Source organism: Anguilla anguilla, chromosome 14 (assembly GCF_013347855.1).
Source record: "Anguilla anguilla isolate fAngAng1 chromosome 14, fAngAng1.pri, whole genome shotgun sequence".
NCBI lineage: Eukaryota > Metazoa > Chordata > Actinopteri > Anguilliformes > Anguillidae > Anguilla > Anguilla anguilla.
Window position 1 is genome coordinate 32325289 of NC_049214.1, and position 16685 is coordinate 32341973.

At 46.8% G+C, this 16685-nt stretch overlaps 1 protein-coding gene across 2 annotated transcripts; it reads left to right on the plus strand.

Annotated features, from left to right (window-relative positions):
- rilpl1 (Rab interacting lysosomal protein-like 1) lies at positions 1-15892 on the plus strand. Of its 2 annotated transcripts, XM_035389921.1 has the most exons (7): positions 3-604; positions 1875-2025; positions 6072-6190; positions 8146-8376; positions 11540-11706; positions 12824-12928; positions 13967-15892. In XM_035389921.1, the coding sequence occupies exons 1-7, from the start codon at positions 317-319 to the stop codon at positions 14097-14099; spliced, it is 1194 nt and encodes a 397-aa protein (XP_035245812.1). In that variant the 5' UTR covers positions 3-316; the 3' UTR covers positions 14100-15892. The 2 variants fall into 2 exon arrangements, with proteins under 2 accessions (XP_035245813.1, XP_035245812.1); XM_035389922.1 differs by lacking the exons at positions 11540-11706; positions 12824-12928; positions 13967-15892 and adding an exon at positions 10298-10543 and having other exon boundaries at positions 1-604.
- The last annotated feature ends 793 nt before the right edge of the window (positions 15893-16685 follow it).

Genomic DNA, 16685 nt, shown 5'->3' on the forward strand with positions numbered 1-16685 from the left:
TGAAATTCTGACATGCGCAGTACATTGACTGCAATATGTCCAGAGATTAGGACACCGAAAACTGTAGATGCCAAATGGGACTGCCGGCGTTTTTATCTAATTAATCTTAAATCAGTGACAAAATGGCTGCGGTTAACGGACAGATGTCACTGATAGTAACCTCGGTGATTTCTACACTGCAGTGAGTAAATGGGTGGGAAATCTCGGCAGGAGTTTACATTCATGCGACGCGCTTAACTTAGCAAAGTCAAGGAACTTCGGGTTGTGGCGAAGGAAATAACAGGAGAACAGGAACTGCACAGACAGGACGCTAGCCATGGAAGATTTCGGGACCGCGTTAGAGAAGAATGCCTCGGATTTGACGGTAATGGACGTGTACGACATCGCCGCGGTCGTGGGACAAGAGTTCGAGCGTATAATTGACCAGTATGGGTGCGAGGTGTTGTCACGTCTGATGCCTAAAGTGGTGCGGGTACTGGAAATCCTGGAGGTGCTGGTTAGCCGAAATAGCATCAGCCCTGAAACCGAGGAGCTGCGGCTGGAACTGGACAGACTGCGCCTGGAACGAATGGACCGACTGGAAAAAGAAAAGAAACACAAAAAGGTGCGGTATTGTCAGTAAAAGGGAAATTGCGCCGCTCTGTTTAGGCTGTACCATCATGCCAGACATCCCAGCCGTTCCATTCTCCCCCTCCCCTCTCCTAACTGGGCGTTCGATTTCATCCGCCAGACTGAGCCGCGGCGACAAAAGCGCATGAGTTGAGTCATACTATATTTTTAGGACCTACCAGCAGTGGATGCATAAGAAGATTTTGGCGAAATGTATTATTGTCCACGCCTGGCGCGAGCTCTGCAGAGTTCGCTGTTACAAACTACAAACGGATACACTGTAGTCACAGTGGTCATCTAAACTCTGTCTTAACAGAACTTGACACATGACAACAACGCAAAATGTGTGTTAGTTTATAGTTGTTAGTGTTTTGTATCATGTTTTACCGAATTAACCAAACTGTAACTGTTTTTACTGTAATCACAATACGTCGTTAAAACACTGCTATACTGTAGCTACTAAATGTAAAGCTAATTTAAAAAAAAACAAGTTGGTAAAGAAACCTATTCAGGCGCTTGTTCTTGAAACCAGATCCATTTTTGCATCGACATACTTAAAATTGTTTTTAAAGTTGGCCCACGTTATGTACCTGAGAAGGTACTATCGCTCCGGGATATCTTTTCTCATTTTAAATTTTGGAACTAATGTTGAGACTAATTTTGAAAGCCAGAATAAACCGTGGACCCGTTATAACCGCTATATATACGTAGGCCTAGGCTATATTATGTCGATATATAGTATGGTAGGCCTATATTATATTCATATTATATTAAAATGTATATTATATACTTTATATACCTCATTTTGTGAATTTTTACGACATACTCGTCATGTATTTTATTCAAATATATTTTCTAATTTCTTTACGAGTGCAGCCATTACAAAATTATATTTCAAATATATTTTAAAAAGACAGCATTAAAATATTGATGGTGAAATCTATTCGTAATTGAGAGAGCTGACAGGTTTAACTAAGTTTAGATAAACTGCTAACAGGTTTAGCTAAATTCAGATTTACTATCAGTTGCAAGGTGTATTATGGGCACTGTATGTTGATGAGTGTGAGTGTGTGTACACTGTGTGTGATATTGTGTACACTCTATTGTTTTGAACTTTATTCTATTCTGTTCTAGTGTCTCATATTATTTTTTTGCTGAGCTGGGCGTCCTAGTTAAATTAATTCAATGGGAATTAATTGATTTGGCATGCATGTGTCTGTTAGTGCATTGACCCCTTGGTTTGAGCTGCGGTCTATTGGGTCCAGGAGCTGGAGCTGGTGGAGGATGTGTGGAGAGGAGAGGCCCAGGACCTGCTGACGCAGATCGCCCAGCTGCAGGAGGAGAACAAGGCCCTGCTCAGCAACCTGTCCCTCAAAGACTCCCCCATGAGTGAGGAGGACCTGCAGAGACAGGAAGGTACTATGCAAACTCTGCCGCTGTATCAGAGGAGTTGCGAACTCTTCCAACGTGTAAAACTGGGTGGGGAGCGTCCAGGAGAAACTTGAAAACCTGCCTTCTCTCCTCCCCCCAGTTTGCGACACACGTTCCTGAAGGCACCCTGTGCTTGTCATTGTAGCAGCCGTGGCTTAACACCTCATACGCATTTTCTGTTTTCTTTTTGTTCTCCATCGCAAAACAACAAGGCCACGTTTGATAACTGGTGGCGGTGTGGCATAGTGGGTAAGGAGCTGGTCTTGTAACCTAAAGGTCACAGGTTCAGTTCCCAGGTAGGACGCTGCCATTGTACCCTTCAGCAAGGCACTTGCCTGCATTGCCTCAGTATATATCCAGCTAAGGGTGCAGAGAAAAATACAATGTAAAAGTTGTGAAAGTTGCTCTGGATAAGAGCGTCTGCTAAATGCCTGTAAGGTAATATAACGGCAGTGCAAACTGCAGGTTACGTTGGGACTTGGACTCGGACATCATCTTCGCTGTTCTCTCGCTGTCTGTTCCCTTGCTGTGTGTACACCAGACGAGGCGAGTCCTCGGCCTTCACTGTGGTTTTGTTTGCATGCCTCAAGCGAGGAATGCAAATCAGTGCAAAACAGGAGGCGACCGTCAGTCACTCCTGACCAGTGCCTACAGGACCCTGCCTGTTGTCGGCAGACTATTGAGTGTCTGTTGGCTTGATGTATTCCCAGCTTGCTTGTTGTCAGCCATTAATATAATGCATTACTGGATCCTGACACTTTATTACTGTTAACATCTAACACCGGCCCATGTCTGCTTTTAAAGAAGTGCATAATAGAATTAGTTTAGCTGGCCAATGTAAATATATGGACTGTAGATTTCCAGACTTTGTCTTTGGAAATTACACTGTGTGAAAATGATTAGGCCGAATACGTAATGCTAATACGCTCTCAATATTGTGTGTAGTATGACTGCTGTAGTTGGCACTGCGATGAATTACTGACAGAAATGTATGTTTCTATACCATCCAGTCCTGAAAAATGGGAGTGAGATATTCTGCTGGGGGGTGGGGGTTGGGGGTTGGGGGGTGGGGGGGTGGGACTGTCATGTGAATGAATTGAAGGGCTGTGCGCACATTCCTCTGATGTTCTCAGTGTGTACAAACATACCCTTCCTCTGTCTGGGCTGAGGCTAACATGCTGGAAGCTGAGGTCTTGTTTACTCCCTGTGGAATTCCCCTCTCTGTCACTCATCCGGGGGAGCCAATAAAAACGATTGTGGCCCAGGACAGAGTGCAGCTCCCTCCTCCTCCCATCAGCCCAAAGCAAAAAAAAAAAAAAAACAACAACAGCAGCCCACCAACATTCTGGTCATGTGATCTCTTAGTTTAGATCGTCCGGGCCGCAGACCAACTAAACTCACACAAAAGCCGCTTGGAAAGCAGGATAGTTCTGTGATAAAACAGAAATCCAGGGAATTTCTTTTTTTTTCTTTTTTTGTTTTTTTTTGTTTTGGACAGTACCAGAAACGTATAAATGTGTCTTATGAGGACCAATGAGTCGGTACGTGTTCTTTAGGTCCTACCAGGCGTGTTCTGTGGTGTTCATTTTCAGTTGTGTACTGGAAAGTGAAAAATGAATTTCAGTGTTCAGTTGGAAATGAACGTTCTAACTTGTCTGACTGAGCTCCGGACTGGGTCATGTCTGAGGCTGGCTAGCCCACATGGGCAAGCCTTCTCCTGGTTTTGGTCGGTGTGAAGCGGCTCGATGTGCCCGGGCCACCCTCGGGACGGCATGGTGGCCTAGCACGTGCCTGCTTAGCGCCCCTCTGCCTAGTGTGCGGCCACTTAGCCCCACTCCACCTAGCGTGTAGCCTCTGAGCCCCACTCTGCCTAGCATGTGGCCACTTAGCCCAACTCTGCCTAGCATGTGGCCACTTAGTCCAACTCTGCCTCCGCCCCCCCCCCCCCCTCAGAAGGCTGGCGCTGGTCGTTCTTCTTAGAAACAATAACTGTGAGTTGAACCCTGTTGAGAGGGGAAGGGGAGGGGGGAGTTTGGCTGAAATAGTGCTGCAGCAGTGCCTGTGTTTGTGATCACTGTGGGGAGACACACACACACGTGGGGGGTGGTGTTTGTGTGTGGGGGCAGGGCCTAGGGGATGAGACAGGCTGTATTGATCAGCGTTTGTCCTTTGTTTCGGTCCCCGCAGGGGAAGCAGGGATTTGTGGGTAATGTCATTGTCAGTTCATTGTCCTGAATAATAAGAGTGAAGAGAGAGGGCTACTTATGATGGCCGCCCATTCGCACAAACTGTCTCTCTCTCTCAGACATACACGTGCTCACACACACGCACGCAAACACATACACTTGCACGTGCATACACACAGACACATGCATACACACACAGACACACACACATACAGACACACTTACACAGATATACTTACACAGACACACACACATACGCACTCACACGCACACACACACACAGATACACACGCACACACATACACACTCACACTCACAAGCACACACATACACACAGATACACACGCACACACATACGCACTCACTTGCACGCACACACACACACAGATACACACGCACACACATACACACTCACACACACACACACACAGATACACACGCACACACATACGCACTCACTTGCACGCACACACACACACAGATACACACGCACACACACACACACACACACACACACATACACACTCACACACACACACACACACAGATACACACGCACACACATACACACTCTCACACACACACACATACACACTCACACTCACAAGCACACACACACACACAGATACACACACACTCACACTCACAAGCACACACACACACACACACACACACACACACACACATACACACACACACACACAGACACACACAGATACACACGCACACACACACACACACACACAAGCTGCCCTTCTCTGCGAGTGAGGCCTGGCTGGTAAGCGTTAGTGCTGGGGCGGCCGGTTGGCCCTGATAAAGAGCTCCTCTGTCACTCCGCCCCTCGTGCTGCAGCAGTGGGGGCTGAATGGCCTTATTTTCCGGCCCTTTGAACAGGCCCAGCTGCATCTACAAAGACCCCAAAGACCCAGGAATCCCTCACTCACAAATCTGCATCGTCAGGTGATGGGGATTGCGCAGTATCGCAGAGAATCAGGACGCGGCGTGTGAATCGATTCCCCCATGGATTCCCCCATTCCCACAAGGTTTTCAGTCTTGGCACATTTGATTATCTTGATTAACTTGGAACATTGATTTCCTGAGCATTGAGGAGAAAAGCACAGTAGACTGCTTTGTAAATGGAAACGATGCTGTGTGGAATATCAGAGATCTCATATGCAGCCCTGAGGTGCTAGGTGGGGCCAGGTGAGGGGTGGGGATTAAGTGTGTGTGTGTGTGTGTGAGAGAGATAGAGAGAGAGAGTGTGTATGTGTGTATTTCTAAGACAGAGTGTGTGTGTGTGTGTGTGTGAGAGAGAGAGAGAGAGAGAGAGAGAGTGTGTGTGTTTGTAAGTTTGTGTGTATGTGAGTGTGCGTATGTGTATGTTTGGGTAAGCATGTGTGTGTGCTTGTATGTGTGTGTGTGCTGCTCTTCATGGTGAGAGGTTAGGGGCTATTTTAAACCCGGCTGGGCTCCTCTCAGGATCTATATAAACACACAGAGGGCTGGGACTCTAAATCAGGATGTCATACAGCACCCAAATCTGGCTTCGCCATGAGAACATGCCCACTGCCCTGTCTGATTGGCAGAGGACATGTTTTTGACTGGCACTCATACATACCACAGTGCAGCCCAGTACGTTATTCCAAGCACAGTGTCACACAGCACAGTGTCCAGCTGTGCAATGCCATAACTGAAATAATGTAATTAACTGGTCTGTATTGCAGCAGTGTACTGTATGTTACAGTATGTTAGTTGCTGTGGGTAGGAGTGTCTGTAAAATGAATTTAATGGCGGGGAATTTGGCATGGTCATGTGACGCATCCGTCTGGTTGCTGTGGCCGCCAGGTATGTCGGAGAGGGAGAGACAGGTGATGAAGAAGCTGAAGGAGGTCGTGGACAAGCAGCGAGATGAGATCCGTGCGAAGGACCGGGAGCTGACGCTGAAGAACGAGGACGTTGAGGCAGTAAGGCCCCACCCACCAGCCTGTTGCTTTGAAACACATTCACATCAGATCAAATGCGTAAATTACATTATATAAATGTAATTATCATTATGTATCATTATTATTTTATACACTTCATTGCCAAAGGTGTGTGAACACCTGAACATCACACCTGTATGTGCTTTTTGAACGTCTCATTCCAAAACCATGGGCATTAATATGGAGTTGGACCCTTTGCTGCTGTAACGGTCTCCACTCTTCTGGGAAGGCTTTCCACTTGATTTTGGAACGTGGCTGTGGGGATTCATTTCCATTCAGCCGCAAGAGCATGAGTGAGTTTGGGCACTGATGTTGTGGGGCGATAAAGGCCTGGCTTGCAGTCGGCATTCCAATTGATCCCAAAGGTGTTCGATGGGGTTGAGGTCAGGGCTCTGTGCAGGCCAGTCAAGTTTTTTCACACCAAACTTGGCAAACCATATCTTTATGGACCTCACTTTGTGCCAGGGGGCATTATCATGCTGAAATAGGCAAGGCCTTCCCCAAACTGTTGCCATGAAGTTGGAAGCGCAAAATTCTTTAGACTGTCATTGTATGCCATAGCATTAAGGAGCCTAGCCCAAACCATGACAAACAGTCCCATTCCTCCTCCACCAAGCTTTACAGTTGGCACTATGCATTTTGGCAGGTTCTCTTGGCATTCGCTAAGACCCGGATTCATCCGTCAGACTGCCAGATAGTGAAGCATGATTCATCACTCCAGAGAACTCTCCAGAGTCCAGTGGTGGTGTGCTTTACATCACTCCAGCCGACGCTTGGCTTTGCGCATGGTGACCTTAGGCTTGTGTGTGGCAGTTCGGCCATGGAAACCCATTTCATGAAGCTCTTGACGAACAGTTCTTGTGCTTTCGTTGCTCCCAGAGGCAGTCTGGAACTCGGTAGTCAGCTTTTGATGAATTCACTTGCTGGAAAGGTGGCATCCTATGACAGCGCCACGTTGAAAGTCAGTGAGCTCTTCAGCCACACCCATTGCTAACAGGTGCGTAACATCAAACACAGCCGTGCAATCTCCATAGACAAACATTGGCAGTAGAATACGTCGTGCTGAACAGCTCAGTGACTTTCTACGTGGCATTGTCATAGGATGCCACCTTTACCACAAGTCACTTTGTCAGATTTTTGCCGTGCTGGCGCTGCCCCGGGTAATGGTAAGTGCTGTTATTGTGAAGTGGAAACGTCTAGGAGCAGCAGCAGCGCAGCCACGAAGCGGTAGGCCACACTGGCTCACAGAAGAGGACTTCCGAATGCTGAAGCGTGTTGCATGTAAAAATAATCTGTTCTTGGTCTGCCCTAACCTTTACCCCATCAAACACCTTTGGGATTAATTGGAATGCCGACTGTGAGCCAGGCCTTACGCCCAGCATCAGTGCCCAACCTCACTAAATGCTCTTGTGGTGGAATGGAAGCAAATCCCTGCAGCCATTTTCCAAAATCTATTGGAAAGCCTTCCCAGAAGAGTGGAGGCTGTTATAGCAGCAGAGGGGGGCTTCAACTCCATATTTGTTGTACGTCGCTCTGGATAAGAGCGTCTGCCAAATGCCTGTAATGTAATGTAATGTAATATTAATGCCCATAGTTTTGGAATGAGATGTTCAACCAGTACATATGGGTGTGATGTTCAGGTGTCCACATACTTTTGGAAATGTAGCGTATGAATGTGTATCATATATATTTGGCCACTCTGATTGGCCGTTGTGTTTGTGTGCTCTGATTGGGTACTCCGATTAGCCGCTCTGATTAGGTCCTCTGGTTGGCCACTGTGATTGGGTACTCTGATTGGTCACTCTGATTGGGTACTCTGGTTGGCCGCTCTGATTGGGTGCTCTGATTGGATACTCTGGCTCTGATTGGCCGCTCTGATTGGGTGCTCTAATTGGCTGTTCTGATTCGGTGCTTTGCCCCCTCCCCTTCCCCCACAGCTCCAGCAGCAGCAGAGCCGGCTGATGAAGATCAACCAGGACCTGCGGCACAGGATGACAGTGGTGGAGGCGCAGGGCAAGGCGCTGATCGAGCAGAAGGTGGAGCTGGAGGCCTCCGCCCAGGCACAGCAGCAGGAGCTGGCCAGCCTGCGGCAGGAGGTGGGCGAGCTGCGCCAGCACCAGCAGGGGGCGCCCAACTACAACGGCGAGGAGCCGCCCGCTCCAGCTAAGGTAGAGCGACACCAGCGTCTCTCTCTCTCTTTCACTCTTTCTTTTCCTTTCTATTTTTCTCCCTCTTTTTTTCTTTCTCTCTCTTTCTCCCCCCTCTCTGTTTTTCTTTCTCTCTCCCCATTTGATACAGGGATGATATTGTTCCTAATTTTTCTCCCGATTAATATCAGGAAATACCAACTATTCAGACCCTAACTGTCTCTATAGATGTGATGAGATGTTTATAGTACTCTAGGCTCTGACCCCCCCCCCCCCCATTCAGATTCTCTTGGGCAAGTGACTCACCCATCAGCTCATCGCCAGCATGTGGCACCCATCTGGGGGGTACACAGCACTCGCCTGGAAGGTCTATGGCATCCATTTTGTGCCGTAACACTCGTCACACGAGTGAGGAGTTAATTCAGCCGTTTGAAGTGGGAGATGATTGGAGAGACAGGGTGGGAAATGTGGCTGAGGTACTGAGGCTCCGCCCCTGTACTGAGGAGCCCCCTCCACACTGAGCCTCATAAACTATCTATTCACACTTTAAATAAAGGAGAGAAAAGGCAGGCCGGCTGCCACTTTCAGTGTTACCGGGTAGATCTCCGCATGCAAGTTAAAGAAGAGTGATTGGCTGTCAGGAATCTTGGCTTTACACCAGAAGCCAATGGAGGAAAATCTCACTTTGCTTCATTGGATGGGTTTTAGTGCAAGCTACCTGTCATAGAAATTTTTAAATTTGCTGCCACGGACCTCAAAAAAAAAAAAAACAGTCAGTAATTTTATGTAAAAACTTCCACACAATAATAATAGTAATAATAATGAAAATAATAATGATGATCACGACGATGGTGGTGATGATGGTGATGTCATCGTTATTAAAGTCAATAGACAGATGTGTTAAATGCCAGTGCCCGCAGGCTGGGAGAAACGCTTGGCTGTAGTCTGAGCCCAGCGATGAGGATTTTCACAGACAGACCAGTCCAGCGCGTGAGTCATCCAGCGTGTGAGTGGCCGTGTGACAGAACCCTCAGTGAACAGGCCCGACAGCTGGGCACGCGGCCCGTTCAGCGCCCAGCTCTGAGACGGGCCCGCCTTCACTGCAAACGTGTCTGCTGGCCGATAATGATATCAAAGCAGCATGACCCCTGCTTACGCCAATTCTGCCGATTTTGTGTTTGCGGTGCTGCGGTTATTTTGAAGACCAGTGTACCAAATGCACCTCTTCTATGTTTCTCGGTAGCATTTTGGTTTTTGTTTGGGAGGCAAAAATACAAAATGGAAAAAGAAAACTGTTGTCCAACTTTTTTTTCCTGCTTGTATGGGAAGACAGTATATGTGCCAAGCTGTTTCTGAAGGAACCTCATTTATCATTTTGACTTTAATATGTTATTTTGTCAATAATTAAAATGTAATCAAACCAGTCATTTCACATCCACGGTACGAGGGTTGACAAATTACACAAAGGGAATTAATGAATTCTTTTGTATAAAAGAGAGATGGTATAAAAACCCTAGCAGAAATGTTAAAAGTGAATATCATGGTGAAATATGCTAAATAAATCTTCTGTTGCTTTTCCTTTTTAGAAATGTACATTCCCAGCATGGAATATTATATTTAGAATTTCACTGAAGGAATACCGTGCAGCTAGTTTAAGACCTGAAATTCAGTCATCTTTTGTCTGTAACTTTGACTCATGATGAATGCACCTGTTCATAACTATGCGCGAACACGGTGTAGCGAGTTTGATGATGATCACCAAAATAAATTTTCTGAGACAAATTTGCAAAGGGAAAAAGCAACGATTCAAACAATATTGGCCGAGCACTGACCTTTTCTTTAATATGAGGGAGTGACTTTGCGTGACCTTTGTTTTTCAGTGCTATGACTGTTCCACCACATGTCCCTCATTTTTTTTGTTTTGTTTTGTTTGTTTGCCCAGCTCTCAAAAGTAGCAGCTACAGGAAGCCAGAGTCTGCTTATGTCAGACCACAGAGACCCACCCCAAACCCTGATGGAGCATTTTGAACCAGAGGGGCGCCTCTCCCCCTTTCCCCAATTTATGAACAGGGGCTCTGAGGAGCAGGAGGGAGGTGCTGGGGATGATGATGATGAGGAGGTGGAGGAGGAGGCGATGTTGCTATGGGTAAACCCCTCCCTAGCAACAGGTTGATGACAGAGTGGTGTGCTGTGATCCTAACCCTTTGTTGCTCGCTAGTTCATCTCACGTATGAGAAAGTGTTTTGGATCCTTATCGACGCTGTGCCACTCGGACCTTCTTGCTACAAAAGCCGCCATTGCGCTGGTTCGTGTGAAAGGATTTGGGCGAAAACTGGCGATGGGAGAGGGAGGTTTTAAAAAAGCCCTATTTTTTGGATCAGTCGCTGGCCTGTTTGAACCAATCAGAAGGTTTTGCTGTCCACTGCAAAACACAATGATTGGCTCAAATCAGCGAGTCAGTGATAGTACACAGTTGCCCCCACCCATGTATGATTTCATGAAAGCTCCGTCTCCCATGACAACTGACGACCTTATTTTAACCTGCGCTTTGCTTCAGTTGAAAGCATGCCAGTTGAGCCATGAAACAGGAAACTGCTGAAATAAAACAAACCAATGAGAGCGCTAGTTTATCAGCTGCCTGTGTTGTCTGCTTGAGTTACTGTTGCTGTGCCACGTGTAACCACATACAGTGAGCGCCCCCATGTGGAAGCACCAGGAACTGTCTTTGTTGCATCAGAGGATACATGTGTACCAACTTATCACTGTGCCACAGAAGAAATAGATTGCAGTGTCATTACAAAAAAACTTGATGTTATTATTGGAATTTTATTCAGATTAAGTATTGGTGGTGATTTGTATTAACAGCTAACCTGGGGTTTGAATGTGCTTCCCAAATGGTGTTTAGAGATCAGCATGCATGCAGATGCACGATGGGAGATGTAGTAACAGAGTGCGCTTCGGTGGACTCCAAAATGGGTGAAGAGACCATGAACTGTCAATCATAGACTTCTTTAAACCAATCAAAAGATTCAGCAAAAACAGTCATTAGTTAAAATTAGTAACTAATGAAGTGACTGATGGCTTATATAGCTCCGCCCACTTTGGTTTCATGAAACACCTCATTCTTCTTCTGCAAGTCGCAGCGCCATGCATCTCACCTGCAGTTCTGCGTCCTTTCCAACAGGAGGCGCTGTGTGAGGAAGACCAGGCAGGCGAGAGGGGCGCTCTTGACCCAAAAGACCACAACCGGCCCCGCTTCACACTCCAGGAGCTGCGGGACGTCCTGCATGAGAGGAACGAGCTGAAAGCCAAAGTGTTCATGCTGCAGGAGGAGCTTGCGTATTACCGAAGGTAAAGGGCAGGCGTTTCCCCTGCCCCACTGCAGAGCACCTGTCCCCTCACTGCAGTGTTTGTAGTGCCCGATGTCTTTATAGATCTCAAAAGCCATGGCGTTACAGCCCAGCATTGACCCCACAGATAGCATCTATAACTGTGTCACACTCATAAAGCCTCTATAACTGTGTCACACTCATAAAGCCTCTATAACTGTGTCACACTCATAAAGCATCTATAACTATGTCACACTCATAAAGCCTCTATAACTGCCACACTCATAAAGCATCTATAACTGTGTCACACTCATAAAGCCTCTATAACTGTGTCACACTCATAAAGCATCTATAACTGTGCCACACTCAGATAGCATCTATAACTGTGTCACACTCATAAAGCCTCTATAACTGCCACACTCATAAAGCATCTATAACTGTGTCACACTCATAAAGCCTCTATAACTGTGTCACACTCATAAAGCATCTATAACTGTGCCACACTCAGATAGCATCTATAACTGTGTCACACTCATAAAGCCTCTATAACTGCCACACTCATAAAGCATCTATAACTGTGTCACACTCATAAAGCCTCTATAACTGTGTCACACTCATAAAGCCTCTATAACTGTGTCACACTCATAAATCATCTATAACTGTGTCACACTCATAAAGCCTCTATAACTGTGTCACACTCATAAAGCCTCTGTAACTGTGTCACACTTATAAAGCCTCTATAAATGTGTCACACTCATAAAGCATCTATAACTGTGTCACACTCATAAAGCCTCTATAACTGTGTCACACTTATAAAGCCTCTATAACTGTGTCACACTCATAAAGCATCTATAACTGTGTCAAACTCATAAAGCCAACAGCTAGCACCTTCAGTTTGAATTTTATTTATTAAAGGGTAATCCTGATAGCTGGTTGGCCAGGATACGTAGCAGTCCTGTATTTACCATACATTGTGCATCTTCTGAAAACGGGTTCTTCTAACACAAGATTTTAAAGCACAGGTTCTCATAACACAGATCCCTCATCCATAGTCCTTTAAAATACCACAGAGCAGTTAAAACACAGACTGATGTTTCACTGGTCGGGCTGTCATCAGAACAGTTTATCTTTCTCATCAGTGAGGATCCAGAGGAAGAGACCGGACCCTCCACGCCAAATCCCTCCCTCGTGCCACGGGCCCGCCCCCTCCCCAACGCCCAACCAGAGTCAGGGATCAAACGCCTGTGAGTAGAAAAGACTCCTCTGCTGCAGCTTCACCTCACATACTTTGACCTTTGACCTTGCCCAGCCTTGAGTTCTGATTGGCCAACCAACCAAAAACATGGGGTGTTTCCATTGGTAGGTCAGTCTCCAGTGGCGTTACATGTGCACATCAATCTGATTCACTGGCATTTACTGACTGTCATTCTGAGATGATTGTTTGCTGTTTTGTCTGCCTGCTTGCAATCGGTCAAAGATTTTCCTTTGAGGTGAGAAACTCCTCAGCAGTATCTGTGTAAAAGCTTTTAAAATCTAGCAGTGCACGCTTCCTAGAATCCCTTTCCTTTAGTACTCTTTAGTGCAGTTTCCATTAACAGTTGTTTATACTTTTTTATTGACTGTAGTTTATTCAGGGTGGTCCTGATACCAGGTTTCTGTTTCAGAGCAGCCCTGCTTACAAAATATAATTCCAAAGTTTTTTTTTTTTTAATAGAGAAAAATATGTTGTATGTGGGGTACAACAACAGTTGTATGTGGGGTACAATTACAAAATCAATTAAAATAAGCACATGTAAACTCCTCAGTAGTCTTTTCTCTTATTACTGCTTGCAGCAGTGACCCATAGATACCTTCTTAGATTCACTCGCTTTGTGCTGTTTAGAATGCATTCAATCTCCCACTCGCCCTGTCCTGTTGCCTGAATTTGAATACTAGAGTATTAGATTAGAGTTCATGTTATGTAATTGCTTTTGGTATTAAAGTTAAAAACTCAATTATAAGCTGGCCAGAAGTTTTTTAATAGCCATGTGCGATGTACAATTACGACAGTCCCCTGCGATAGATTGGCGGCCTGTCCAGGGTGTATTCCTGCCTCTCACCCAATGCACATTGGGATAGGACCCAGAACCCCCTGCGACCTGCTCAGGATAAGTGGGTATAGACCATGGATGGATGGAGGGAATTACGGCAGTGAAAATTCCAGAGAAATTTTGTTCACCTGTACAGTTCCCTTAATGAGGCCAAGTTAAAGCCTTCCTCCTCCTCTTCCTCCTGCTTTCCAGGTTTAGTTTCTTCTCGCGAGACAAGAGGCGGAGCTCCCAGAGGAACGCCCGATTGGACGACAGTTTGAGCTCGTGGGCGGGGAAGGATGACGTGTACACAGAGCAGGCCCAGGAGGCCTTGCAACACCTGTAGCCACGGAAACCAACAGGACGTGTGGTTCGCTGTGACCTCTGACCCTGCCCCACATTCACATTATTAGGGTCCCCTTCTATACAACCCCCCGCCCCCATCCATATCCTACCCCTCCCCCGCCGTAAACAATAGGAGCCACCACAAGGGGGCAGGGCGTGGAGTGGTGAGTCATCGGGCAGCTTTAATAGCACTATTAGAATTTTAAAAAAACAAAAAATGATCAGCTCTGGTTGGTCTAAAGGTGTGTGAAGATGAGGGTGAACGTGTCCATATGACGCTGGGGCATATGGACCCCTGAAACGTGGCATCAGTGTGCAGCATCGCAGGTGCATTGTGGGTAATATGAGAGCGAGAGAGACACGAGCCGGCGAGCTTCTGTCTGTGAATGAATGCGAGCCCTACAGGAGTCTGGTCGTAAGGCAGTAGCCAGGCCGCAGGTCCAAGGTGCTCCAGAGGGTGGCTCCGCTGCGCGGTGCAGACGGACGGGAAGTGTGAAAAAGCTGCGGCGCTCTGTGTCCTTTAGAAAAGTAGGATGGAATTTGGGAGCGCCACTGGGAAAGAAATGTATTAAGAAAAGTTCTGTCACAAGTTTTATTAAAGGCTTGGGCAAGATTGAGGGAGAGGAGGGTGTGGAGATGAACCAGGAGAGTGCGTAGCGTGAGGAGAGAGACAAAACAGGGCCTGAAGGAGAGCTACTTAACCAAGAAATAAAAGCATAGTCTTGACCTCATCCAAACAAGCTGTGAACAAGGCAATACGCAACAGTCGCCTCACCCTGTACTCATTAATTCTACACCAGGGAGCCCCACAGCCATGGCGTGGGGTTGTATCTTCACTATAACTTCACCCTGATGGGCTTTTCCTTGAAAGGAACTGGACTGATGTGACTTTTATCCAGTGGTGTTTTACATGGTGTATTTAAATGATGTGTACAACAAAGCACACCGTGTCCCATGCATTATCCACACCTCAGAATGAGTGTGAACATGAAATGCTAACTCTGTGAGTGAGTGGGGGTGGTGTGTGTGACAAACACATACCGATTTCATGCATTTTCAGGCAACTTCCGAGGTTTGGAGTAAATATATGTTTGTACCTTACAAAATGGAATGTGATGGCAAAACTATTTTTGAACAACTATATATCCTTTTTTAAAACTTGTGTGCTGATTTCATGAATGGCCGGGCTCGCGTGTACATCCTCTGAAGGCTGTTCTCTTGTCTCCGAGGTTTGAATTGTGGAGGCATTGTGCTGGGGACTACACTTCTGCCATGGCAGGCCTCAGTTCATTTTTCTGTTGAGTCGGTCCAGGAAATTGATTTTGATTCAGTTCATGAATGTAAAATTATATCCATGACAGCAATTTTCTCATGAATTATCCTCAATTTTCATCAGTTATCATCCTCAGTTATCATCGCTGCTGATCTTAAGGTGGAAGAGCCACAGAACCTGCTGGTGTTTGTTTCCACCTTGAGATCAGCAACCGATTCAGACCCAAGACGCCATGTGACCTGAGTCAGCTGTGTAATCATCTGCTTTAACTGATCAATTGCTGTGCTACTCAAGTGCTGAGTTACAACAAAAACAAGCAGACCCCATGGCTGTCCAGGACCAGGACTGAGGACCACTGTTCTATGAGGATTTTTCCAGTTCATGTCATGAATTGACTGAACTTTAATGGAACTGACCCCAGCTCTGTGTCCCGGAGCTGAACCCAGCTCTGTGTCCTGGAGCTGAATCCAGCTCTGTGTCCTGGAGCTGAATCCAGCTCTGTGTCCCGGAGCTGAATCCAGCTGTGTCCTGGGGCTGAATCCAGCTGTGTCCTGGGGCTGAATCCAGCTCTGTCTCCCGGAGCTGAATCCAGCTCTGTCTCCTGGAGCTGAACCCAGCTCTGTGTCCTGGAGCTGAATCCAGCTCTGTGTCCTGGAGCTGAATCCAGCTCTGTGTCCTGGAGCTGAATCCAGCTCTGTGTCCTGGAGCTGAATCCAGCTCTGTCTCCCGGAGCTGAATCCAGCTCTGTCTCCTGGAGCTGAACCCAGCTCTGTGTCCTGGAGCTGAACCCAGCTCTGTGTCCTGGAGCTGAATCCAGCTCTGTGTCCTGGAGCTAAATCCAGCGCTGTGTCCTGGAGCTGAACCCAACTCTGCCTCCTGCTGCTGGGGCAGGCCGGTGGTAGGCACCAGGGTGACCAGTTGTCTCTAATTCAGGGGTGCACAACTTGCAGTCTGCTTCTATAGCTGGTGCTTCTACAAATGTCAGATCAAGATGTGATTGATCTGATTAAATAATTAAGAGCAGAGAAGTTGGCAAAAAAAATTCTGAAACGGATCAGCCCTGGTTGTGCACCCCTGCTGGACTAATGAGGTGGGGGGTTACCTGCTCACGGAACCCCTCCCTCCTTGGCCAGTTATGCATCGCCCCCAAAAAACCGCAGCCCCAAAATGGCACTGGCTGGGACTCGGGTCCGCATCGTGTGCCACACCAAGGACTAGTACTGTAGCAGGAATCTCTCGAAGAATATATGAGTGGAAAAAATGTCCCTTATACAACCAAAGAAGCTCAAAAACTGTTCCCTCTGTTTCTGGCTG